Consider the following 24,160-nt stretch of genomic DNA (forward strand, 5'->3'; position numbering starts at 1 on the left):
GTCTTTTTGGGTATAGAACTATAGATCTTTTTGGCTATACACTAATAATTTTTTTCACCTTGTCTTTTATATAGTGGGATCCGTGCATTTCTTTGGAGCCATGTTTGGACTTTGGAGCATGGCAGAATTTTCCCTAATACCAAATACTAAGCACTAAATACATGTGTAATTAATGTCAAATTTATTGACTTTTAGTTTCAATTTTTTTTATTGCACGAAATCTATAATGCGGTCTAACATTATTGGTTATATGAAAAAAAATATATCTTTCACAACCAACAATGTGGATGGGAATATAATTTAACCAATTCAACCGTTGGATGTTTTCATGATGATGAGAATAAATGACTGTGTTCAAAATTTTAACTATTTACGTCGTCATTTGAGTCTCAATTTACGTGATCCACCCTAAACTCTAAATACACATCAAACTAAGACACTCGTAGCCACTCCTTTTCAACTTCTTTTTTTTTTTTTTTTTTTTTTTTTAGCCTTCAGCACTATACACCCTCAAGGGTATGAGTTATGTCAAGCCATTTGAAAATTTTAGGAGATTTATCTTCTCGTGATTATGCTCCCCTTAGGAGAGTATAAGCGTGTATATGGTTGACAGCTTTGACCGTTGTTGAAAACAACGACAGATTGGGCTAACTTTTTTACACATTACACATTACAACGTGATAAATACATGAGTAATGTCAAATATATCAATTTTTCAATATTTATTTTTGGGACTGCACGTAATCTTTATATACTTATTAAAGCGGGTTAACTTGTTTATTGAATATGTGAAAAAATATATCTTTAAAAACCAACAAGGTGGAGGAAATATAATTTAGCCAATTCGACCGTTGAATGTGATCATAGCGGAGAAATATGGTTATGGTAAAAAATTTACTTGTTTTCGTCACCATCTCAATCTCAATCCACAATGTGAACCCTAAACCTGATAATAAATATGACCGCTTTGACCGATTTAAAGCGATGGCATACCAAGTTAATTTTTTTACATAGTACCTATTAATGTGCGGAAAGTACATGTGTAATGTCAAATTTATCAATTTTGAATTTTGATTTTTCGGATCACACAAAATCCTTATATGCTTGCTAATGGATGTTCTCATGACAAGAAGAGAAATTCATGGTAAAAAATTTACCTATATTCGTCATCATATGGTCATTGATTTACATGGTAAATCATAAACCCTAAATATCCATCAAACTAAAATGCTCTTAACCACTTATTCACAACTTCTTTTCTCAATCCGTCAGCGCTCACACTCTTGTGGGGATGAGCTATGTCAACGCATGTAAAAAATTCAGGACATTTATATCCTCGTGATTCGGCTCCCCTTATAGGGAAGTATAAGCGTATATGAGATTGACTGCTTTGACCGATGTCAAAACAATGACGAAACGAGTTAATTTTTTTATATAGTACATACTAATTTGTTATAAATACATGGGTAATATCAAATATATCGATTTTCAATTTCAATTTTTTTGATTGCACAAATTTCTTATATGTCTACTAATATGGTTTAATTTGTTTATTGGTTAGAAAAAGTATACCTTCAAAAACCTATAAGGTGGGGGAAACCTATAAAGTGGGTGAAATACAATTTGGCCGATTCGACCGTTGGATTTTCTCATGAAAAGAAGAAAAGACCACAGTAAAAATTTTAGCTATTTTTGTCATCATTTGGACCTCGAACAACGTGATCAACCATAAACCCTAAATATCTATTAAACTAAAATGCTCGTAACCATTTTCTCACAATTCCAATTAGCAAGTCATTCGCCTCTGTCAATCCATGTAAGAAAAATTGGGAAGAATAACTTGTCATTATTCTGCAACCTACAAAAAAATTTAGTCTTGAATGTTGACGCCTTTATCAAGGCCGAAACTACTAATATATGGGGCTTCACATGTAGCATATTTACAACGTACTTATACATATAATGTCAAATCTTCCATTTTTCATTTTTCATTTTTCATTTTTCATTTTTCATTTCTCTTTTTTTTTTGTTATGCAAAAAATTTGATATTCCCACTAGTGTGTTTTAAATTAATAATTGATCAACGTAGTGGGTGGACATATAAATTTATTAGTCCGACCATTGGATTTGGATGAGATAATATAGAAGTGAAGTGCACTAAAAATATTAGTCATCGTCATCTTTATTCTGACTTCGATCCTCATACACATTAATAGAATTACTCAAAATATTAACCCGCCCCTCTTGTTGATGCTTTGTTCGATCCCGCACTCTCATACTCGTTCGCTTAAGCTATATCAATGATGCAAAAAAAAAAAAAAAAATTTGAGAAAATGATTTTAATCATTGAAACATTGAATTAAATGTTAATGAACATGAAAATATTTACACTTTTTTTTTTTTGACAAAGAATCATATAGATTTCATTAATACGGTAAGGCCAGAATGACCATTACATATCCTTCCGCTACCATGTACAGATAGACAAGAAGTTGTGATGCAGTTCACACCACGTTGATACATAGGGTAGGACCATTCATTCGACATTTCATGCTCACTTATTCAAAGCGAGCCTATTAACTATGAAACAGTACGCATAGTAATAGGCAAGTTCACATAAACAACTAACTAGAAAGTGGGTATAAAACCCAACCGTCATTTTGAACCCAATAAAGCCAGGCCCAAAATATGTCTTCTCTAAGCTCAGCCCGCAGCCCAAGAAGCTCATTAAGGATTCTGGACCCCAACAAACCAAGTCCAAAACCGAATAGGGCACCCAGCCCAGAGAGAGGCCCAACAAGCTTAAGGCTCGAAATGAGTTTCGTTGTTGGCCACCGCGTCAACGCCGCCGCCAACAAATTTGGCTGATCAGACAACCACCACACCGAGAACAATCCTGCCCTCGACGTTATCAAGAACCAAAATTGAACTTGGGTCCAACTACAACCCCAAGGCATCGCCACCCATAATGATTTGGGCATCCAAGTCCGAATCGGATTCCTGCTGTCACCGCTCCGAAGCACCATCGCAGTGACGCCGACAAACTCCAATACCGCCTCCAAATCATCGGCTTCCGAAAGTTTGTGTCGCTCTCTGTGCTTCACCACCAAGCGTCGTGACCTTTGCATGGAAACCAAGCCCAATCGACAGCCCAGCGCCGCCACAGAAGAAGTGAGCCCCAGCCAAATCGGCGCCACCCAGCCAGTCTGACCTCCTGGCTGTACCAAATCATCAATCCGATTTGGATCCCATTCATTGCCATCAAAGTGGCCATTCCCAGATGGGGAGATGACCTCGATTCCCCGCGCAGCGGACCAAGACGCCCTCACCAGACCATACCAAAATCGCCAGCCTCGTCGCCGCAAGTGCCCACCATGAATGGAAGAGTCTCCGAGAGTGGAGCCGTCCACGAAGTGATGCAGCCTTATGGTTTCGAGAGAGAGAGCTCCACCGACACCGATTCGATCAAAAGATTGGGAGAAGTAAGGAGGTTTATCCTTGAGGTAGAGAGGGCCATCCACCTCTAGAAGGGCTAGAGAGAGATTTCTTGGTGGTTCAATGCAGCCGGAGCCGCTGTTTTTGTCGCCGTCGCAATCAAGTTGCGTTAGGATGAGCGCAAAGAGGAGCGCCGCTTGGGAGAGACTAGGGTTTCTCATGGTGTCTCTTAAATTATTGTAGAATAGTGTGCTAGTTAGTTGATTAGCATTGTATCGAAACAAGGATGTTTGAAAATATTTACACTTGTGATATATTATTATGTTTTTAAAAATAGCTATGCAATAACACTCTTAATCATTTATTTGTAGAATTTTTTTTTATCTGTTAGAATTTTAATTATGTAAAAGATAAATTTGAATTAATAAAATTTAGACTTAATTTTATTTACTTAATTCTTAAAAAAAAATATTTTCAATTCTCATATTTTTCTTTGTATAACTCAACAAAGAAAAATCAATAAAAAGACGTCGCTTCAACAGGGCGAGCAACACCGTCCTTCCCCCTACACAATTTCTACCCAGACGGCCAGACCCAAAACTAAAATCAATAAAAAGACAAACTGAGTTATGTAACTTCTCTACAGAAAGCTTGCTGAACAGAGACTGTGAGGTTAAAACAGCGAAACTATATAAGAAAATTTGTGTTCATACCCAAGACTACCACTACATGTTTCAATCAATGACTTCTAAAATCCGTGCAGGATTTTAAATGCTAAATAGACAAATTACTAAATGCAACACCATCAGACAAATAAACACAAGCTATCTGTCTATCAAAAGTCCAAACTTTGCTCTCATCCTTACGAATACCACTGGCACTATCATTTCACATTGAAATAATGCGCTATACAATCCATGAAAAAACGTAAACTTAAGCAAACCAAATTTGCCCAAATTATAAGAAAAGGGCGATTAGAAAAGGGCGTTTAAAGTTTGTATGCAGCCGACTCACTCACTCAATAAAGGACGAGCAGAACCAAACCAAAGCGGTTGATCTGGACGGACTCCTGTCGGGTACTGATCTCTTTCTCTCTCTATCTCCATGTCAGAAAATCTGAAGCACTCACTAGATAATTGCTCAATCTCCCAAAAGGCCTTCAAAGATTTCTAAAACCACGGAGGACCAAGAGGTACAACAACCATTCCGAGTTTCAGACTTTGGCAGACACATTTGCCAAACAGTCCACGTCTAACTCCTCCCATCTTCGACTCGGAGAATGATCGTGGTTCTTCCCGGGGTCGTCGATCCTTAGCGACGGCGATAGATCTGGCAACGGCTTCAGCTTCTTCTGCTGTCTCAGCATTGATCGTGGTTCTTTCCGAAATCATCGATCCTTAGCGGCGGCGATAGATCGGCTGACGGCTTTAGCTTCTTCTGCGGTCTCAGCATCACGATTTTTGAAGTGCAAAACCCCCAAATCCTTGTCCGCCTTCCCTCCAGCTATTTGTTTTTTACCATCTAAAATTTTCACCTATAGAGAACGGTATCTGTTTTTGCTTCACGGCGTACGTTGACTGTCAAAAGAAAGTTTGTTTCAATTGATGGCCCAGATGAGTTGATTTCTGACCCCACGTAATAGACGGCTTGGATTGCACCACGTGTCTCTCAGGCTGTATGTGTAGTTCCACCGCCGTGTATTGAAGAATTTTCGATATACAAATGAATACATATAGCTCCCCCCACAAGCAGAAGGAGAAGACTATTGATAACAAAACAGAATCCATGGAGGTAGTCATTATACATATATAAAGCGTCGATGCACTGTTACACTGTTCTAAGTACAGTGGAATGCCGATTTTGCCCTTGGATTGTTCTCGCAATTTCAGGCTGCCATTGGTGTGTGGATAAGCATAACCATGAGGTCTGGTCTGGAAGCCTCTGTTTACAGTCAGAGTGAGCCACCGACATCAACAACGGAAAAAGCTTGGGATCCCAGTTTCCAATTATCCAAAACCTTAACCCAATCGAATCAAAGTCCTTCTCTTTCCGACCCTCATCTACTCTCCACCCAATCGTAAAGGCTTTGCTATTTTGATTCGTACAACGAGAGAGGTGAAGATGAGGAAGAGGAGGAGGACAATGAAGAAGAGGGCGATGTTGATGTTATTCCGGGCGATGCAACTGAAGCAGAATAAGAAGAAGATGGCGATGAAGTTAAAGTTGTGTTTTTTTTTTGTGGTCTGAGAAGTTAAAGTTGTTGTGAAGCTTAAAACTTGGCAATTTTGGAGACTGGCTTCAGCTTTAAAAGTCGGTTGCCCCAAAACAAGTGTAAGTGTAATTTCTCTATATTTATTTGCGTTTTGTTGTAGCTGACAAGCTGTGGGATTTCGTATAGAATTTGATTTCTTTTGCACTAAATGGAAATTGATAAATCGAGTTGCTCAGTTTTCTGGAATATATCTCATTATTGTGTACATCAAGTTGAAATCAATCTTTCTGTTTCGAAATTAGTTGCTTTGGTTTTTCGTCTCATTGTGAGGAAGAGAATATAGGCTGATCAAATTAAGTTCTTGATTCCTCTCATCTACACAATAAAAATTGAAACCAAGTGCAATTGATAAAAATTGATGCGCAAAAAAGAGAGAGAGACAGAGCGAAAGAAAGCCAGAGAGAGAGAGAGAGAACGAGAGAAAGCCAGAGAGAGGAAGAAGGCCTGCGTTTTGGAGGACGATCTGCATCCGTCTGGGTTTGTTTTGAGATCGATCTCAATTATTTAGGGATTGCTGATAGGTATTCCATTCGATCGAGAGCACCTGGTACTCTTTCTTCAATCTTTGATCCTCCAAAATTTCTATTTGTTTTAGAATTGAAGTCAATCTGTATTTGATGTTTGCTTTGATGTTTGATTCTGGGTTCAATTATTTGGGATCCTTCTTTTCTTCTGCGTTCAATTGATATGATCGCTTTTCTTAGAAAGATTGTGGGAATTGATCATGGGCAATTGGGCAAATAACATGATAGAGCAATTGGGAGCTAAAGATCAGTTGTTAAAACTGAGTTCGGGTGGTGAGTCAAGGTTATACTAAAAGATGGGTTGGGGATACTGTTTTCAATTGTTCATCCGCGTTCTGAGATGACGGAGCTGTCTCTGGGTTTGGGTTGGAATCACAATATTGCTGTAGGTGTTTTTGGGGAGTCACAAAAGTGCTGTGGGGGTTTCTGGGGAGATCATTTGTTAAAACTGAGTTCGGGTGGTGAGTCAAGGTTATACTAAAGATGAGTTGAAGTCAGTGGGTGCGGGTTTGAATCACAATTCTGTTGTCGGTGTTCTGTGTGATAGGTATAGTGATAGACATGGAATCATCGGAGAGAGATTTGATCTGTTGTGAGGGAGGGAGGGAGGGAGAGAGCTTTGGAGTGAGATTTGATTTATAATCTAGAGAGATCGGTGTATTCAAGAAAAGGGGGGAAAATGTATAGAGAGATCAGTGGTCAAGAAGAACGACTGAGAGAGAGGAGGAGAATGTGTGTTTGTTTGGTTTGTGCGAATTGATAGACGGATTGAAGGAAAATTTTCACCTTACGATCTGAGTACGAGGTGAATTGGGTTTTGAGTTGATCTTATTTATAGTACGATCTGAGTACGAGGTGAATTGGATTTCAGTCTATGTTGGGTTTCTGATTCGTGTTTTTTTCTTATATTGGTTTTGCAGGGAAAATTTGAGGAGATCTTTTTGGTCATCGAATACAGAGAAAAGTGGCGAGACGAAAAATAAAAAGAGAGGGAGAAGAGAACGAGAACGAAGGAAGAGGAGGACAAAAGACGGACGGGAAGCTGTTGCGTAAAGGGTGAGTTCTTGATGTTAATTTGTCGGTAAATTTTGTTGGGTACGGTTTTTGGGGATTGTTTGATTAAGAGTTCTGTAAAATTTCTCTAGCATGGGTTTTGTCTCTCAGATTGTATCTTTTGTTGAAGGATTACCAAATTTCATACATATAGATCTGTATCTATGAATGCGTCGTGAGTAAATTTTTTTTTCTCTCTGCCTATGTAGAATTGAAGTGAAGGGAAACTGGACAATAACATTACAAGAGTGTGGTGCTCTTTTGAATGTTGCAACTATTGAAAGATTGAGAATGAAAGTAAAATTCAACCCGGATCACAACGATAGCTAAAAATGGGTGTGCCTTTGACCCTAGATATTCTAGCTAAAAATGGGTAGCAGAGGGGAAAAAAAATTCGTGAAACTCCTTTGACTTAGTTTTCTGTCACAAACATACCTTTTAAAAATCAATTCATCTGAAATTAATTTTCCATAATTTGCAGTCTTTGTAAAGCCTCAAGCACTGCAATAGAAAAGAGAACAAGGCAAATCAGTTTTGTCTCCAATTTCACAGGTGAAACTTAAATCTTTTAATCTTTTGTTTTTTTGGGTAATATTAAAGGTCTTTGAGAATTTCTGTTAACATTGTATATGTTTTACACGACACACATTACTCTTTTCATTTTAGAAACAATTCTTGAATAAGTACTTTCCATATTGTTTGTTTTCCAACAATCTCTCCTTTTATTATACATCTAAACTGCTATAGCTTCTTATTTACTGTTCTTCATTCAAAAATTAAAACTGCAGCTTTTCTCTATGCATGTTCATTTATATACCTTGAAAATGAAATAGGATAAGATCTGTGAACCACATCTTGGTGTAGAAGTTGCATTATTTCTGCTGCTGTTCCTCTGTGCATCGTTTACTGTTATTACAGTCTCCTGCTCTTATTGGCCATAATATGGATGTGGACTGATTAATTCACTTAATATCTTTGGTTTACATTTTTTTCACTGTAATCATGATGATGTTGCATGTAGGAAGGAACGCGGATTTGCTTAAGAATCATAAGCAGCTGTGTCTTTGTTCATTTCTAGGTTCAGAGATTTGAAGGTAGGTTTGGGTTGATTTGTTTATACCAATATATATGTTTGTATGGAATAAGGTAGGTAGGTTATAAACTTATAATCATCTGTTGGATTATTGTATGGAATTGATCAAAAGTGTTTTGCTTTTTGTTTCCTGAAAAAGAAAGAACTTTGCTTGCACTTTATTAATTTAAACCTTTTTTCTCTTATGCATAGGTTAATTAAACTATGAGAATGTTCCCTTTTTTTTTTCTTTTTTCTTTTTTTCTTTCTCTTCTTTATCAGGAAAAAGTTCTTTCTTTTTCTTTTTCCTAAAGTAGATCTTGAGAGACTTTTGGTCTGGTTTCCTGATTCTAAACTCCATGGTTAGCTTGGAAGATTTATGAAGGACTGAATATGATTTAAAGGGTGTTTGTGATAAAGCTGATCTAATGCAATTTTGGATGTTAGTATTGAATTTCTTAATGAATTTGCTTAACTACTACCGATATGGTAAATTGGTAATGCTTCACCTTCTTGCTTTTTCTTTTTTTTTATAATTTTTTTGGTTCTATATGCTCTGTTTTTTTTTTTTTTTTTTTTTTTTTTTTTTGACCAACTGCTTTTGTGCAGGTTTAAAACAGAATAGCAGCTGAAGTGTCAAAGCTGCAGAGTTTAAAATAAAAGGTGGAGCTTTTTTTTAATATTTCTTTCTTTTGGTTTATTTCACATTCCAATCCAGTCGCAACCCACAGTTTCTTTGTGAACGGGGGGAGGCATTCCAGTGCAGAAAAAGACTGCACTTTCTTTGTGGAAATTCATTTGGTTTGCATATTTATTTCGCATTCCAGTCCACAATATTATTTTCTATCGGTTTTGCAGGAACAGTTGGAGGATCTTATAGCCAAGTTGTTGCTCCGGGAAGTCTCTATCTAACCCGACATCAAGCTCCATAGAAACTGGGTTAGTATCATCAATCACTATGTTTCACTTTTTTTTTTCTTGAATCACAGATCTGATAAATTTTGGCCTCTTATCTCAATTGAATTCAAGTTTGACTTACCTGATTTCATGGATTTATTTTGTGATTTTTGATCAGATTAGTTGGTATTCATTGTTATTAATCTTTCTTTTGATTAATAACAATGATGAATTTGGATAACAATGAGGAATTGAGCTTGAATTTGTTATGTGTGTTTTTCAGTTTTGTAGTGGTTATAATCGGTGTTTGCTTCGTTTTTGTTTTGTATCCAGAGATTTGCGTTTTGATTGAGTCTAATGTAAACTAACATTACATAGCTTCATGTTCGCTTGCATTTTTTTTCTGGATTCGTTTTTCTTGCAAAGCCCACAAGATTTCGAATAGTTGTCTTGATCTTGCTTCATCTAATGAACTGAGGGAGTGAGTATATGCTTCTGATACAGTTTTCTGGTACAATAGCAAGTGGATTTCACTATTTAGAAGTGATGAATGATTAGTATGCAGGTTATTTTTTTTTTTTCAGCAGTAGTTTATTGTAGCAGCAAGAAAACTTTACTAAATATTTGTTCAAACAGTAAGCGCGATGCTTTTAATTGATTTCAATGTAGTTATTGTTACTTGATTTTAGTGCTGTTTTTTACTTCTTTTTTTTTTTTTTTGGCAGGTCGACTGTGGAAAATCAAATCATCAAGGTAATTTAGTAAGCAGAGAAAGCGGGTAACTCTTCAACACAGACAAGGAAAGATGAGTATTGTAGCTAATGCAGGTAAAAAAAATCACAGGAGATACATTTTCTGGCATGATAGATCAATTACTGATATCTAGCATGGTTACACTTTTTTCTGCAGTATTTATTTTAGGTTAAAAGTGATTTAAGAATCTGCAACTCACTTAAAAATTAAGAGTTTGGAACTGATTTAAAAATGATTAAAAGTGATTAAAATTGTTTTTGGTTATAGCTATTTTCCACCAAACTGTTATAAACCAGTTTGACTATACTCAATAATTTTCCTGCGTTCAGTTATTACAAGCAATCATGCTTTCAGTAAAGTGCAAGTCTGATATAACTAACATAACTCCATCATCATTATCATCACAGGTCTCACATCATGAAAATAAATCATACTAACTGCATATGCTACTCCGATATACAATAATAGCCCTAGAGTTACTTCAGCTAAGCTAGCTAATTCAATTTTTATCAATTGCACTTGGTTTCAACTTTTTTTTTTTTTTTCTAATACAGATACAAACATGATGAGTGGCAAATACCTGAGTGGCAAATGGTTAACAAATACATGATCCTGTTTTTCATTGAGGTTTGAGATTCATTTATTGTATGTTTGTTCATACATATACAGACATGTGCAAGGTTTGGAAGGAATGAAATTTGCTTAATATCTCCCAAGGGGATTTTGAGCCTAAAAGAATCTATGTGAACAACTAGGAGCCCCTATTTAGCGATTAGTAGCATTTTAAAATCAACTAGCTTCTCATACTTTTTTTATTATTGAATTTGAGCAGATAAGCATTACTAAATAAAGAGGATGGTGATCATGAGAGTGTAGTTACTGTTTTGGAGCATAATATGTGAAATAGGATGGGGTTTAGTTAAGGTAGTGTTTTCCATTTTGAATGCTTGATATTGTCAATTGTGTGCTTTGCAGGAAGTTCATAATAGGAAGTTGCAATACACAGTAACCATTTTTCCTTCTCCAACTGAAGCTTGCACCAGCAATGGTTTGTGCCCCAAAAATTTTTTTCACACTAATGTTCTGCTTTTATTTAGTGGTACATTTACTAACTCTATTAACTATTCTTAGCTACTTCTACTCAATGTTGTTTTTTGTAATCACATCAGTTTATTTTGTATTTTTGTCAGGTACAAGTCAATGTTTAAGCACTGCCTTATGAGACAGGCTATGATAAATTGCAGAGAACGTTAAGCAAGGAATTTAAGCATATACAGTCCAGGTAGGTGAAAGTTTAGAGAATTGGTTAGAGTGATTCCTTCAGTTGTGCTCCATTGAAATGCACAATGTGTTAATGTCGCCAAATGGAGCAAACTTTTCTGACTATGAATGCAAGATAAAAGTTCATCTTCTTTGTACTATTTGATCTTCACATTATGAGCTCTTTGGATCATTTTTTAGTTGTCTTGAATTGTATAGTTTCCGAACAAACGTATTGTTTGATGCATCGAGTCATTTGTTGATGGTTTTTAGTTTATTGATGGAAATACTAAGATGCTTCTAGCTCAAGTCAAGGATAATGTCTTCAAAGCAGAAATTTTTCATAGATAAATCGGTTACTTCCATAACAATGATGATATTGTCTTTGCTTTACACACGACGATAGACAAAGGCACATCAAAACCACATCAGTCCCATGCCAACCAAGATTAAAAATATAAGGACCAAGCAAGCCATGAAGATATTTTTCTGCTTCCTACATGACAATCTCATGTGCTGGAATGATTCCAGCCATTTTTTGATGAAACAATGATTTGTACACATTTGAACAATGTAAATGGAAGTGCTATGAAGCTATAGGATTTTTTTTTTTTTTTCCTTACATGGCAATCATATCAACTATTTTTTGATGCGATGATGATTTGTACACGATGATACAATGTAAGCCGTTTTTTGATCAACTTTATTTCGCACACCTTATTACTTTTATCCCGCAGCATTGCTAAGTACAATGAACAGTCTATTTTATTCTTGCATTTATGGAAAAATACGAAGCTGCCATTAATCATTGTTTATTCATGAATAAAAAGACAATTTTGCCCTCATTTGAATTTTTTTACGACTCTGCCACTGTCATTTTTACCTCTATTTTCCTCCATCTGCCTCCCAGCATATCCACTGTTTATCACTGTTCATGTAACTAAAATTACAATCTGTCTTTTTTTGTTTTGTTTTTTTTTTTTTCAATTTTGCCATATCTTTTCAGTTTTTTTTTTTTAAATTTATATATATATATATATATATATATATATATATATATTTATAGGAGAATAATTCTGTTTTGTATTTGTAAATTTTTACAAATGATACCTAAAGTAGGTTTTTTTTTTTTTTTTTTTTTTTTTAATCTTAAAAATGAAAGAGTTCCATTAATCATATTTTTGTAATTGTAGTTCTCGCAAATGTGTAATCTGTTCAAGTAGCTTATTAAAACTGGCACTATAGAGACTTTGTTTATGAATCGGTCATAATCTGCTTAAGCTACAATCTAAAATTATACTTCTCAAACTTATGTAACTATGATCTATTACATTTTTTATCAGAATTACAAAAAGAATTGTTTAACAACTAAGCACTACATAAAAAATTGTTAACAACTAACAAATCCGATTCCCGCGGCATCGCGCGGTTGTCTTTTCTAGTTGACTTACAATACACAACGAGGCAGATTTGTTAACAAATTGTATTAATTAATGGCTTGTTTACTTGGTTTCCATGTTGCTGGTGCAGATCATCATCAATATAATACATATCCTTTTCAGTTCAGATCTCATCCTTATGTTGACTGATATTCTTCTATTAGCTCAAAATAAGCAAATCATAATTTTTTTAAATGCAATGCTATCTGTACATCCACAGATTTGGTGAAAACTGAAAAGTCACATACTTTTAGCATTACAAACTAAATTGATTCTCATCTTTTTCTTTTTCTAGATCACCTTCCTAATTGGTGAAACCCAAGATTTCTAAAATGGCATAAACACCCACAGATATGCCATCCACTACTTACCCTCGTTAGTTTTCACATCAATGAGTTGCTCTATAAACCCAGTAGCTTCAATTGGATGAACATGGTGGTAAGGACATCAATTTTTATGAAATTAACAATACAAATATCAGATTCTCTATGTACCGTTCCAAGTTAAAACTTCTATATACAAAAGTATACATGAGTAAAAATGTAACTATAAATTTAATAGATCTCGTTTAATTTACGGAAATGAAATTACGCCTTGCAATTATTATATCACGGTCCTCATTACCTAATTCAACAATATACATTAAATTTGGTGCCAAATTATCTGGTCCTCCCAAAAAATAACTAAGCTTTACACTTGGAGCTTTAATACACAATCAACGAATCACCCTTTTTTTCACCCTTTTCTAGAACATATTCCTCATCGTAAAAAACAAGAACACATTTCTACTTTATTCTTTTTCAATGAAAGTCATTTTTTATCAATAAAAAAGACAAATACAAATGTATAAAATGACAGAACTACCCACTCTCAGCTCAATACATTCCCTCTGGAAAAGAAAATGAAAAGGGCAGTTACAGTCAATTTAACAGAATTGATGCCAAAAGCTGTTCTGTTGGTTCAAATCAATCCCCATCAGTACCCCTTGGCGGCTTTTGCATTGACACTGACCCACGTCTCTTCCAAATTTTGTATCTGTATATATATATATATATATAGATTCCAAATCTTGAAAATTATTCAAGAAGTGATTTTTATATTCTGGGTTTAGCTGGAACCCCAGAAGAGCAACAGCTGCTGCTTCAATTTGGGTACTTGTCTCTTTCAAAATCTCAGCTTTCCCATTGAATTATTCTTCTGTGGGTTCACTCTCTTGGTTCTACTGTTAATACTCTGTTTCATGATTCCTGGTTCTTTCTTTGCAGAATTTGACATTTCAGATCTGGTAAAGAGGGTCAGTCAATGCTCTCTGATTGCTGGAACTCATTTTACTGAGGTAATGTCATTTTGTGGGAAGCAGAAAATGTTTGATCAGTGTAGAGCTGATAGAATTTTGGTGTTTACATACTTGGGAACTGTTGTTGAGATTTACCACAGCAACGCATTAGAAGTTTGAAGGTGTTTTCTGAATTGTTTTTATTACAAACTAGTGGTGGTTTTTGTTAATTTTGTGTGATCGGTGGGTTTCCAGGTGAAACTTTTTCCTAGTTCTGTGTGGAGTTTAAACTTGTTTGCTATTTGCTTTCTTTGCTGCTCTTTGTTTAGTAAGGTTTTCCTGCTAATTCTTGTATCATACATTCTTTTTTGATGTTGCGGGGGAGTGGGGATTTGAACTTGGGACCTTGTCGAACATAATGGATGAGAAATACCACTGGACTTATAGTGACTTAGTAGTATTCCCTGTAAAGATTGTTTACTCCAATTGATTTACATATGTTAATTTTCTGCACACATTATCTTAGTAGTTTGATGATAGAATTCTAAAGAAAGTTGTTTGATTATAATTTATCTTATCCTTTAAAGAATGGTGGTTGATATGATTATCAAAAAGGAGAAGGTAAAAGGAATGGTGCTTGATATGATTCATTTGCGTAGGTTCTCTTTGATTTATGTTATATGGCTTTGTCATAGACTGAAGTGTTAATCTTTCAGGTGCATATAGAGGGGCTCAGGGTCAAGAAGATGGAGATATAGTTGTGGGTTTCTCTCTGAAGAGTCTTCTGAGATAATGTTTTCTATTCTGAAATGGAAATGCTCATGGTCTATGATAGCGGCGATTGCTTCTATTGTGGGATTGGTTTCACTAATGTTGGCTTCAATAGTCCATCTGTTCTTCTTTCCATTAGTTCCTTCTTTCGAGTACTTTAGTCAAACTCAGAACTCTTGTGTCCCAATCAATGCTTCCACTGAAGCAATTACGGATCATTTTAGGGGAAATTTAGAACCTCCTATTGACTTAGAAAATCAATTTCCAGCTGACTTGCACAAGGCAGTTGTTTTTCGTGGAGCACCATGGAAGGCAGAGATTGGCCGGTGGCTTGCTGGTTGTGGCTCAATTTCTAATGAAGTCAACATTGTGGAGGTAATAAGAACAACCTTTTTTCTGAATGAGTGAAGTAGATTTCTTATAATGGAGTTAATTCATGTACAGAAGGAATAAAGAAAATTAGAAACATAGAGATGAATACCTTGCAAGTTTGAATCAGGAGGTGGGAAGAGAAGTGGGGGTGAATGGGTGTTTACTCAGTTAATCTGTGAAACCAGATGACACAAAAATGTTATTATTATTCTTCTATTTTTATAAGCCCTTGGAGATATGTGAGGTGAATATCAATTTTTACGGGAAGAGTATTCATGTTAACTAATTGTTCTGTTGGCAGTTAATAGGTGGGAGTGGCTGCAAAAATGACTGCAGTGGTCGAGGTGTTTGTAATCGTGAATTGGGACAATGTCGGTGCTTTCATGGATATAGTGGTCAGTAAAATTTCATCTTCTTTCTTTCGGTGTAATTAAATTAATACAAAACTTCAAATAATTAGGAGCAATCAGAAGTGGGTATGATGCCCAATTAGTCATCTCTGGAAACAAACCGAGTTTATACCATAATGGTATTAGTTTCTGCTATGTACTTTTATAAACAGCCAACTAATATGTCAGCTACTCGCCAATCTTTCTAGCTTCTCCTTGGTTATATTTTGTAACCATACTACCACAGCAGGTAGCAGGCATAGTGAGAAACTTGGTTTGCATTATAATATGACGAGTACAGCAGTAGCAAGCAGTCGTATGTTGAGCACATGGTTTGCATGGTTTAGTATCTATTAGGAAAGTTTGATATCTTTCTTTTTCTTTTTTGTCGTGAAATTTTCTGATACCTTTACTTAAGTTGTTTTTAATTTTTTAATTATTACTTTTGCCCCCTCTACTGAGTGTTTAAAAGTATAGCTTTATATTCTGGAGAGTAATTAGGTGTCATAGGCTCATAGACATTCATGTTGTTTGGCTGGAGTTATTGGGTCATATTGCATCACAATGAAAGAAACCTTTTGTCATTGCATCACTTTCATAGAGTTACTACATGCTCTAAAGGGTATGGCTTCTTCGATTTGTTTCTAAACATGTCTGTTCTTTTACTGCAGAAAACCAAATAAAGTAGCTGTTGTCTGATGAAACATATTCTCTAAATACAAAATGTGTTAATTTTACAGGGGAAGGATGCTCTGAGACACTGCAGCTAGAATGCAACTACCCTGGATCTCCGGAGCAACCATATGGGAGATGGGTTGTCTCAATTTGCTCAGCTCATTGTGACACAAAAAGAGCAATGTGCTTCTGTGGGGAAGGCACAAAATACCCAAATCGACCTGTGGCAGAGGCATGTGGCTTTCAAGTGAAGTAAGTTCATCAGATACTAAATAGGGTTTCATCAACAATAAATAAATTATTAAAGTACTCCGCAAACCTCTAACATATGTTTTAGGCCACCCTCTGAACCTGGCGCACCTAAGCTGACTGACTGGGCAAAAGATGACCTGGATAATGTTCTTACAACAAATAGTAGCAAACCCGGATGGTGCAATGTCGATCCTGCTGAAGCATATGCTCTCAAGGTTCAATTCAAACAGGAATGCGATTGCAAATATGATTGTCTCTCAGGGCGGTTCTGTGAAGTGCCTGTGCTATGTACTTGCATTAATCAGTGCTCCGGACACGGATATTGCCATGGTGGATTTTGTCAGGTAATAGAGTTGGTCCTTTTTCATGAATGTTTCCTTGGTTTACGTTTTAAGGAGGAAAATTCTTGTCATCATGTTATCACTTATTCATAGCTGTTGAGGTTCAGCCATTTCAGGAGAAAGATGCCATCAACATACTAAATCATAAGAATTCTAAGTTTCTAACAAACAGAATTCCAAAACATCTTCAGGGAGTGATTCTAAACATAGGAAAAGTTGATTCAGTTGTTGAGAGGCGTAGGAAGATGTGACTGGAATGTAGAAAACAAGCACTAAGACAAAGCATAAACTAATTATATTTATTTTGGTATATCAAAATTTTATTGGAGATTTAAGAAAATGGCTTGGCTAATAATTTTACATAAACCATCTCTTTTCCATAGTGAAAATCCTGAATAAAGTTATATCCTTTAGTGCATCGATTCATTCTTTTGCCTGAAATCCTTTTAGATAGATTACAAATATAGTTCATGATCAACCAGGTACTGTCATAATACTTTTAGTGTTAGGCTAGTTTTCTTGTTTGATATGTAAGTTCCTGTTTTATATAATGTACCTTTATTGAAACATATATCCGTCTGTTTGTCTTTCTATCCAAGATTTATTTGGTAGAAAAATTTGGTTTCTTTGTCAATATCTACTGCCTGAAATGACTTTTATTTCCAGTGTAACAATGGCTGGTATGGAATAGATTGCAGTATTCCATCTGTGGCGTCTTCTGTTCGAGAGTGGCCTCAGTGGCTTCGGCCTGCTCAGGTTGACATTCCCGATAGTTCACAGCTGACAGGGAAAGTTGTCAACCTCAATGCTGCGGTTAAAAAAAAGAGGCCTCTTATCTATGTCTATGATTTACCCCCAGATTTCAACAGCCTACTTCTTGAGGTCAGGATTAGCTTCAGTCGGGATTATGTGATTAATTCTAAGAAAAAGTTTCTTATTTTCTCACTTTATTGTTCTAGGGGCGTCACTTTAAGTTCGAGTGTGTAAACAGAATCTATAATGACCTAAATTCCACCGTGTGGACAGATATGCTCTATGGTGCCCAGGTATTATTTGAATTCAAACTTATAGTTAACATCTGACAAAAGAAAATCTGGTAGTCATCTTGTTAAACTGGAAGATGCTTAGGATTATTTATTGAGCTTGTTGCTTCTTTGCAGATGGCACTCTATGAAAGTATGTTAGCTAGTCCATATCGTACATTAAATGGTGAAGAAGCAGATTTCTTCTTTGTTCCTGTTCTTGATTCATGCATTATAACTCGGGCTGATGATGCTCCTCACTTGAGTATGCAGGTATGCTTAGTGACTTTTAAAATATTTGAGATATTGCAGTTTTACATTTGTTTTTCAATTCATTGCCCTTTCCAATGGGCTTTGTTGAATTATGTATTCGGTGTTTGAAACTCATAGGAACATAAGGGATTGAGGAGCTCTCTCACTCTGGAATATTATAGGAAGGCTTATGATCACATTGTTGAACAGTACCCATTCTGGAACCGCTCATCTGGAAGAGACCATATTTGGGTAATGTGAATGAGAGAATCACTTAGAGTGTCAAAAATTGAACAAAATAAGAGTTTCTTGTCTTTTCCTGGTTAGATTGCTTTGTAAAATATATCTGCTAATGATGTCCGCCTCTATATCTGAAGGCAGTTTTTTTCATGGGATGAAGGTGCTTGCTATGCTCCAAAGGAGATATGGAACAGCATGATGTTGGTTCACTGGGGTAACACAAACTCGAAACATAAGCACTCAACAACAGCCTATTGGGCTGACAACTGGAATGACATTTCTTCTAATAAGAGGGGCAACCATCCCTGCTTTGACCCTGATAAAGATCTTGTGCTTCCTGCGTGGAAAAGCCCCGATGTCAACTCTTTCAGCTCAAAACTTTGGGCCAGGTAGATATCCGATCATGAGCATTCAATAATACCTTTTTTGTTCTGTTTTGTAATGCTGTTTCTTTAATCGATATGCCCTAATCCACAGAACAAAATGGAACTGTTCATTACTTTCTTTTCAGGCCTCATGAGATGCGGAAAACCCTGTTCTACTTCAATGGAAATCTGGGACCAGCTTACCCAAAGGGAAGGCCCGAAACTTCGTAAGTTAACTAAAGAGTATGAAATCCTGTTTGTGGTGGGTTACTTATTATTATTATTATTATTTATTATTATTATTATTATTCTTTTTTTTTTTTTTTTTGTGTGTGTGGCAAGAATGTACCATGTATCTTCCATTCCTTCCCGTTTTCTGTAATAGAAATCTGTGGCAGTAATAGAAATTCAGTTTCCTGGGCAGCTACTGATACAGATTTATGTATTGCACAATCTACATATAATCAGACTAACCGATTTCTTTATGTAGCTATAGCATGGGTATTAGACAAAAATTAGCAGAAGAATTTGGGTCAAGCCCTAACAAGGAAGGGAAACTTGGAAAACAACACGCAGAAGATGTGATTGTTACTCCACTACGGTCTGAAAATTATCATGAGGATTTAGCCAGTTCCACTTTCTGCGGGGTATTTCCTGGAGATGGTTGGAGTGGTCGTATGGAAGACAGTATTTTGCAAGGATGCATTCCTGTTGTCATTCAGGTACTGTGATTCATATCTTCTTTCTTCACTATCTTATCAGAGCCTTGAAACATTTGTCATTAATCGCAAGATGCTTGCCAATCAGTCACTGTTGACATCTTGTAATGAGATTGCATATGCAATTTTATTCTTTAAATTCTCATAGTTATAAAGGTAGTTGAGCTTTCCTCATTCCATTTCATTTAACTGGGATGCTTCCAAACCATCAAATTACTATAAATTCTATTCATGTTTTCTCTACTGTTTCCTCATGTCTAGGATGGGATTTTCTTGCCATATGAAAATGTTCTCAACTATGAGAGTTTTGCTGTTCGGATACGTGAAGATGAAATTCCAAACCTTATAAATATTCTTCGGGTAATTACTGTTTTTTTTTTTTTTAACTGGTATGTAGAAGCTTTTGATTGGAAGTTGCTAGCATTTTAGAAGACTGAATTTTGGAATTGTAATTCCTGTAGGCATTTAATGAGACTGAAATAAAGTTCAGGCTAGCAAATGTGCAGAAAATCTGGCAGAGGTTTTTGTATCGTGATTCTATTTTGCTCGAAGCAGAGAGGCAAAAAACTGGTTTTGGCCATATGGATGATTGGGCAGTTCAGTTCTCACAATTAATTGAAGATGATGTCTTTCAAACATTTGTACAGGTAAATATCTTCCTGTTACAGATGTTTCATCTTCAATTTTATTTCCATTTCACAATTCATCTTTTGTTAAGCAGTGCTGGATTGGATGAAAATTATTGCATGTATTGCTCAACAGAAATTTTTTTTTTTCATTACCAAAAAAAAAAAATATACTACAATGCTAGCATTGTTGCAAGGTTGAATTTATATAGAAGGTGGCATGAATTGGTTTCCATCTTTTGGTTGAAAAATACACAAGTACATGTTTTTGCTCATGAAAAAAAAAGAAAGATATTCTGGCAATAAGCTTAGCAAGGAAGCCTTATTCTTTCTTTTAACCAGGAAAATCTAATTTAAAAGTAGGACATAAATTTTAAAATATGATGTCTTTGCCTGCTGCAAAGGTTAAATTATGTGACCATGATCGACATTGACTCATTGAGCATATGGAAGTTCAGGGAAAATTCAAACTTTAAGTAGAAGTTTAGCATTATGTGATCATAATAAGAATTGAACTATGTGACCATAAGATGTAAACAGTAAACCTGCTTATCACTTACTTGTTTTCATTCACCTTAATCAGGTTTTGCATTACAAGTTACATAATGACCCTTGGAGGCAACATGTTCATGTAAAAAAGGAGTTCGGGTTACCTCGAGAGTGTTTGATCAACAGGAACTGAACAAATGTGTTTTACTGCTAAACCAAGTTGAAAGATATAGCTGCATCACAAGGGCCACCAGGTAACAGAAAGCAAAGCTAATAAACAGTTGTGTTGAAACGAGAACCTCAACAGTCAGATAGGATTTGAAAGCCAGATATATGAAAGTATACTACACCTCTGCCAATTTTGTAAACCAAAGCTTTGAACTTTAGGCATGGAGTATTTGTTCAAATGAAATGATGACCTCAGTTTTTCTTTTTATTAATTGTTCTTATTTACTGTTAACAGTGAGTGTGACTTAACTAGCTAGCCGACTCCTAACATAATTCCTCACTCTCTCTTATTACCACTTGAGCAACCCAAGGGCAACTACTCGACTAGTTGACTAGTTAACCATCTTATCAGCAGAGCGCTAGAGGCAAAGATATATACTGTACATACTATCCATCTTATCAGCAGAGCGCTAGAGGCAAAGATATGTACTGTACATACTATCTTATTATTGTGTATGGCGTGTGAATCATTTGTGGTTGGTGTTGTCCCAGGTACGTTATAGTACAAGATATTTAGCCAGTTGTGCCATGACAGCCATGTCCTAGGGTATCTTCTTCTAATGAATCATTTGTGGTAGGTGTTGTCCTGGGTACGTTATAGTACAAGATATTTAGCCAGTTGTGCCATTACAGCCATGTCCTAGGGTATCTTCTTTGACGGTTGTTGTGGGATTAGGGGACTGGGAGGGTTAGCTTCTGGATTATACCTACTAAAATGGGACCAGAAAATAAGAGGAGTCCCAGAAGAAGAATCTATCTCCGCTGGTGCTTTCTTCAGTGAGCGCTTCTACTAATTGACCCCATGAAACTTGCATCAAAGGTGTTTAATTAATTAATATTACTGGGTCTTTTACCCTTATTGCAAAAGGTTTCCTAAAGTACCTTTAGTTCATTAATTTGCAAAGGTTTTGTGTTGAGTCTGAAAAATATGGAAGGCATAATGGATCATTTGGCGCATGAGAGGAGCAAGGCACAGTTCAGTGTCGAGGAGATGAAGGTCATCTGGGCTGGTTCTCTCCACGCCTTCCAAGTCTCTGATCGGATCGCTCGACTCGTGGCCAGCGATCCAGGCTTTAGAAAGGACAATAGAGCTGTGCTAAGCAGGAAGGAGTTGTTTAAAAGTGCTCTGAGAAAAGCAGCTTATGTGTGGAAAAGGATCAATGAGCTTGCACTTTCTGAAGAAGAGGCATCATGGTTGAGGTTCTATGTTGATGAATTAGCATATGCTTATGTTCATTGGGGAATGTTTGTGCCTGCTATTAAAGGGTCTGCTACTGAGGAGCAGCAACAAAAGTGGTTACCTTTGGCAAACAAGATGCAGATAATCGGTACTTATGCACAAACTGAACTTGGTCATGGCTCCAATGTTCGAGGCCTAGAGACAACTGCGACTTTTGATCCGGAGACAGATGAGTTCATCATCCATAGTCCTACACTGACCTCAAGCAAATGGTGGCCTGGTGGATTGGGAAAGGTTGCTACACATGCTGTTGTTTATGCTCGGCTTATTACTGATGGCCAAGAGTATGGTGTTCATGGTTTCCTAGTCCAAATTCGGAGCTTGGATGATCACTTTCCTCTTCCAGGTGTTACAGTTGGAGATATTGGGATGAAGTTTGGAAGTGGAGCATTCAATTCCATTGACAATGGTGTCGTTAGATTCGATCGTGTGCGCATTCCAAGGAATCAAATGTTGATGAAGGTCTCAAGGGTCACAAGACAAGGAAAGTATGTAGAATCCAACGTTCCGAAGCAGCTGCTTTATGGAGCTATGGTTTATGTCAGACAAATCATTGTAGCTGATGCTTCCATTGCTTTGTCAAGAGCAGTATGTATTGCTACCAGGTACAGTGCTGTTCGTCGACAATTTGGTCCTCCACATAAGGATCAAAATGGTAATGGTGTTGAGACACAGGTCATTGATTACAAGACTCAGCAAAGTAGACTCTTCCCTTTGCTGGCTTCTGCCTATGCTTTCAGATTTGTTGGCGAGTGGTTGAAATGGCTATACACAGATTTGATCCAAAAGTTGGAAGCAAACGATTTCTCTACACTCCCCGAGGCACATGCCTGCACTGCTGGTTTGAAGTCCTTGACTACTTCTGCTGCTGCTGATGGCATTGAAGAATGTCGGAAGCTATGTGGTGGCCATGGTTACTTGTCTAGCAGTGGACTTCCTGAGTTATATGCTGCTTTTGTCCCTGCTTGTACTTACGAAGGAGATAACATTGTACTGCTTCTACAGGTTTCAAGGTTTCTCATGAAGACCATTTCTCAGTTGCAGACTGGGAAAAAGCCTATTGGAACAACAGCTTATATGGAACATGTGGAGCATTTGATCCAATGTCACTGTAAGGTTCAAAAAGCTGAGGATTGGTTGAACCCCAGTGTAATACTTGAGGCATTTGAAGCAAGGGCTATAAGATTGTCGGTTGCTTGTGCCGAAAATCTCACCAAGTTTGCCACTCCATTACAAGGCTTTTCAGAACTCTCACCTGATTTAGTTGAAGCTGCAGTTGCTCATTGCCAACTAATTGTGGTTTCCAAGTTCATTGAGAAACTGCAGCAAAACATTGAAGGAATTGGAGTGAAACAACAGTTGGAGACCCTCTGCAACATTTACTGTTTCAATCTTATTCACAAACATCTGGGTGATTTTCTGTCCACTGGAAGCATCAGTCCCAAGCAAGCTTCACTTGCCAGTGATCAACTCAGGAGTCTGTATTCCAAGCTTCGTCCCAATGTTATTGCCCTTGTTGATGCATTTAATTACACAGATCATTTCCTTGGCTCAGTTCTTGGGCGCTATGACGGTAATGTGTATCCAAAGCTCTATGAGGAAGCATGGAAAGATCCGCTCAATGACTCTGTTGTACCTGATGGGTATCATGAATACATCCAGCCTGTGCTGAAGCAACAGCTCCAAAATGCAAGGCTTTGAAGGTATCAATATCATACTACAATAATTCAGACTAAAATAAAATATCATACTACATTGAATTTTGATGATTTATATGGGGCCTATGAGCCTATCCTTGTAATATGAGTAAAAAGAATTGTCTTATTCTAAATAAGTGCGGTTAACGTGAGTCATGAGTCGTACTTTTCTATTATATATTCGGTAATATTTTTTTTTTTCAGAATAATAGATAATTTAATTACTTATCTATAACCAAATCGCCATACATCATTTTTTTTTTCTTGGACCAAGTACATATGAACAAAGCTACTGAACAAACTGACTAGAACCCTTCATTGTAAATAAGTTTAGCTTGCTTATTCAAAAGAAACAAACGAGCCAAGTAGATGACTAAAGCCCTGATTTGAGCGTTTTTCATTCGCCTATCGCGTAACAATCAACACGGTCATCAAAGATGGGAAGTATTTACGTCTCGGTTTATTGTACCTCGGGAATTACAAGCTAGCTAAGAATCATAT

At 36.5% G+C, this 24,160-nt stretch overlaps 2 protein-coding genes and 1 long non-coding RNA gene across 11 annotated transcripts; all 3 read left to right on the forward strand.

Moving 5' to 3' along the window:
- Positions 1-5,339: 5,339 nt before the first annotated feature.
- LOC133722398 (uncharacterized) lies at positions 5,340-11,580 on the forward strand. 8 transcript variants are annotated; one of them, XR_009852692.1, is made up of 11 exons: positions 5,340-5,766; positions 7,152-7,287; positions 7,494-7,620; positions 7,766-7,836; positions 8,306-8,378; positions 8,966-9,019; positions 9,215-9,295; positions 9,979-10,080; positions 10,561-10,633; positions 10,982-11,105; positions 11,197-11,580. It is a non-coding gene; the product is annotated as an uncharacterized LOC133722398 (long non-coding RNA). The 8 variants fall into 8 exon arrangements; XR_009852694.1 differs by lacking the exons at positions 5,340-5,766; positions 7,494-7,620 and adding exons at positions 5,788-6,254; positions 6,412-7,036 and having other exon boundaries at positions 7,087-7,287; XR_009852690.1 differs by lacking the exon at positions 7,494-7,620 and having other exon boundaries at positions 5,342-5,766.
- A 2,179-nt stretch (positions 11,581-13,759) lies between these two features.
- LOC133720414 (uncharacterized) lies at positions 13,760-20,930 on the forward strand. 2 transcript variants are annotated; one of them, XM_062146699.1, is made up of 16 exons: positions 13,760-13,856; positions 13,971-14,041; positions 14,698-15,127; positions 15,426-15,519; positions 16,254-16,440; positions 16,526-16,784; positions 17,448-17,663; positions 17,741-17,827; positions 17,942-18,076; positions 18,194-18,307; positions 18,437-18,684; positions 18,807-18,887; positions 19,157-19,382; positions 19,641-19,739; positions 19,841-20,026; positions 20,589-20,930. In XM_062146699.1, exons 3-16 carry the CDS (start codon positions 14,774-14,776, stop codon positions 20,685-20,687), a joined length of 2,385 nt encoding a protein of 794 aa, XP_062002683.1. In that variant the 5' UTR covers positions 13,760-13,856; positions 13,971-14,041; positions 14,698-14,773; the 3' UTR covers positions 20,688-20,930. The 2 variants fall into 2 exon arrangements, with proteins under 2 accessions (XP_062002683.1, XP_062002682.1); XM_062146698.1 differs by having other exon boundaries at positions 13,762-13,856; positions 19,151-19,382.
- A 118-nt stretch (positions 20,931-21,048) lies between these two features.
- LOC133720415 (peroxisomal acyl-coenzyme A oxidase 1-like) lies at positions 21,049-23,835 on the forward strand. Its single transcript, XM_062146700.1, has one exon. The coding sequence runs from the start codon at positions 21,651-21,653 to the stop codon at positions 23,661-23,663; it is 2,013 nt and encodes a 670-aa protein (XP_062002684.1). The 5' UTR covers positions 21,049-21,650; the 3' UTR covers positions 23,664-23,835.
- The last annotated feature ends 325 nt before the right edge of the window (positions 23,836-24,160 follow it).

This window comes from Rosa rugosa, chromosome 7, assembly GCF_958449725.1.
Source record: "Rosa rugosa chromosome 7, drRosRugo1.1, whole genome shotgun sequence".
Lineage (NCBI taxonomy): Eukaryota > Viridiplantae > Streptophyta > Magnoliopsida > Rosales > Rosaceae > Rosa > Rosa rugosa.

Excerpts from the sequence above, each read along its gene's own strand:
- LOC133720414 (XM_062146698.1), top strand. The coding sequence starts at position 14,774 with ATGTTTTCTATTCTGAAATGGAAATGCTCATGGTCTATGATAGCGGCG. Across the intron at positions 16,785-17,447 it reads GCCATGGTGGATTTTGTCAG|TGTAACAATGGCTGGTATGG; the intron begins GTAATAGAGTTG and ends TTTTATTTCCAG. Across the intron at positions 18,888-19,150 it reads AAGGGAAGGCCCGAAACTTC|CTATAGCATGGGTATTAGAC; the intron begins GTAAGTTAACTA and ends TTCTTTATGTAG.
- LOC133720415 (XM_062146700.1), top strand. The coding sequence starts at position 21,651 with ATGGAAGGCATAATGGATCATTTGGCGCATGAGAGGAGCAAGGCACAG.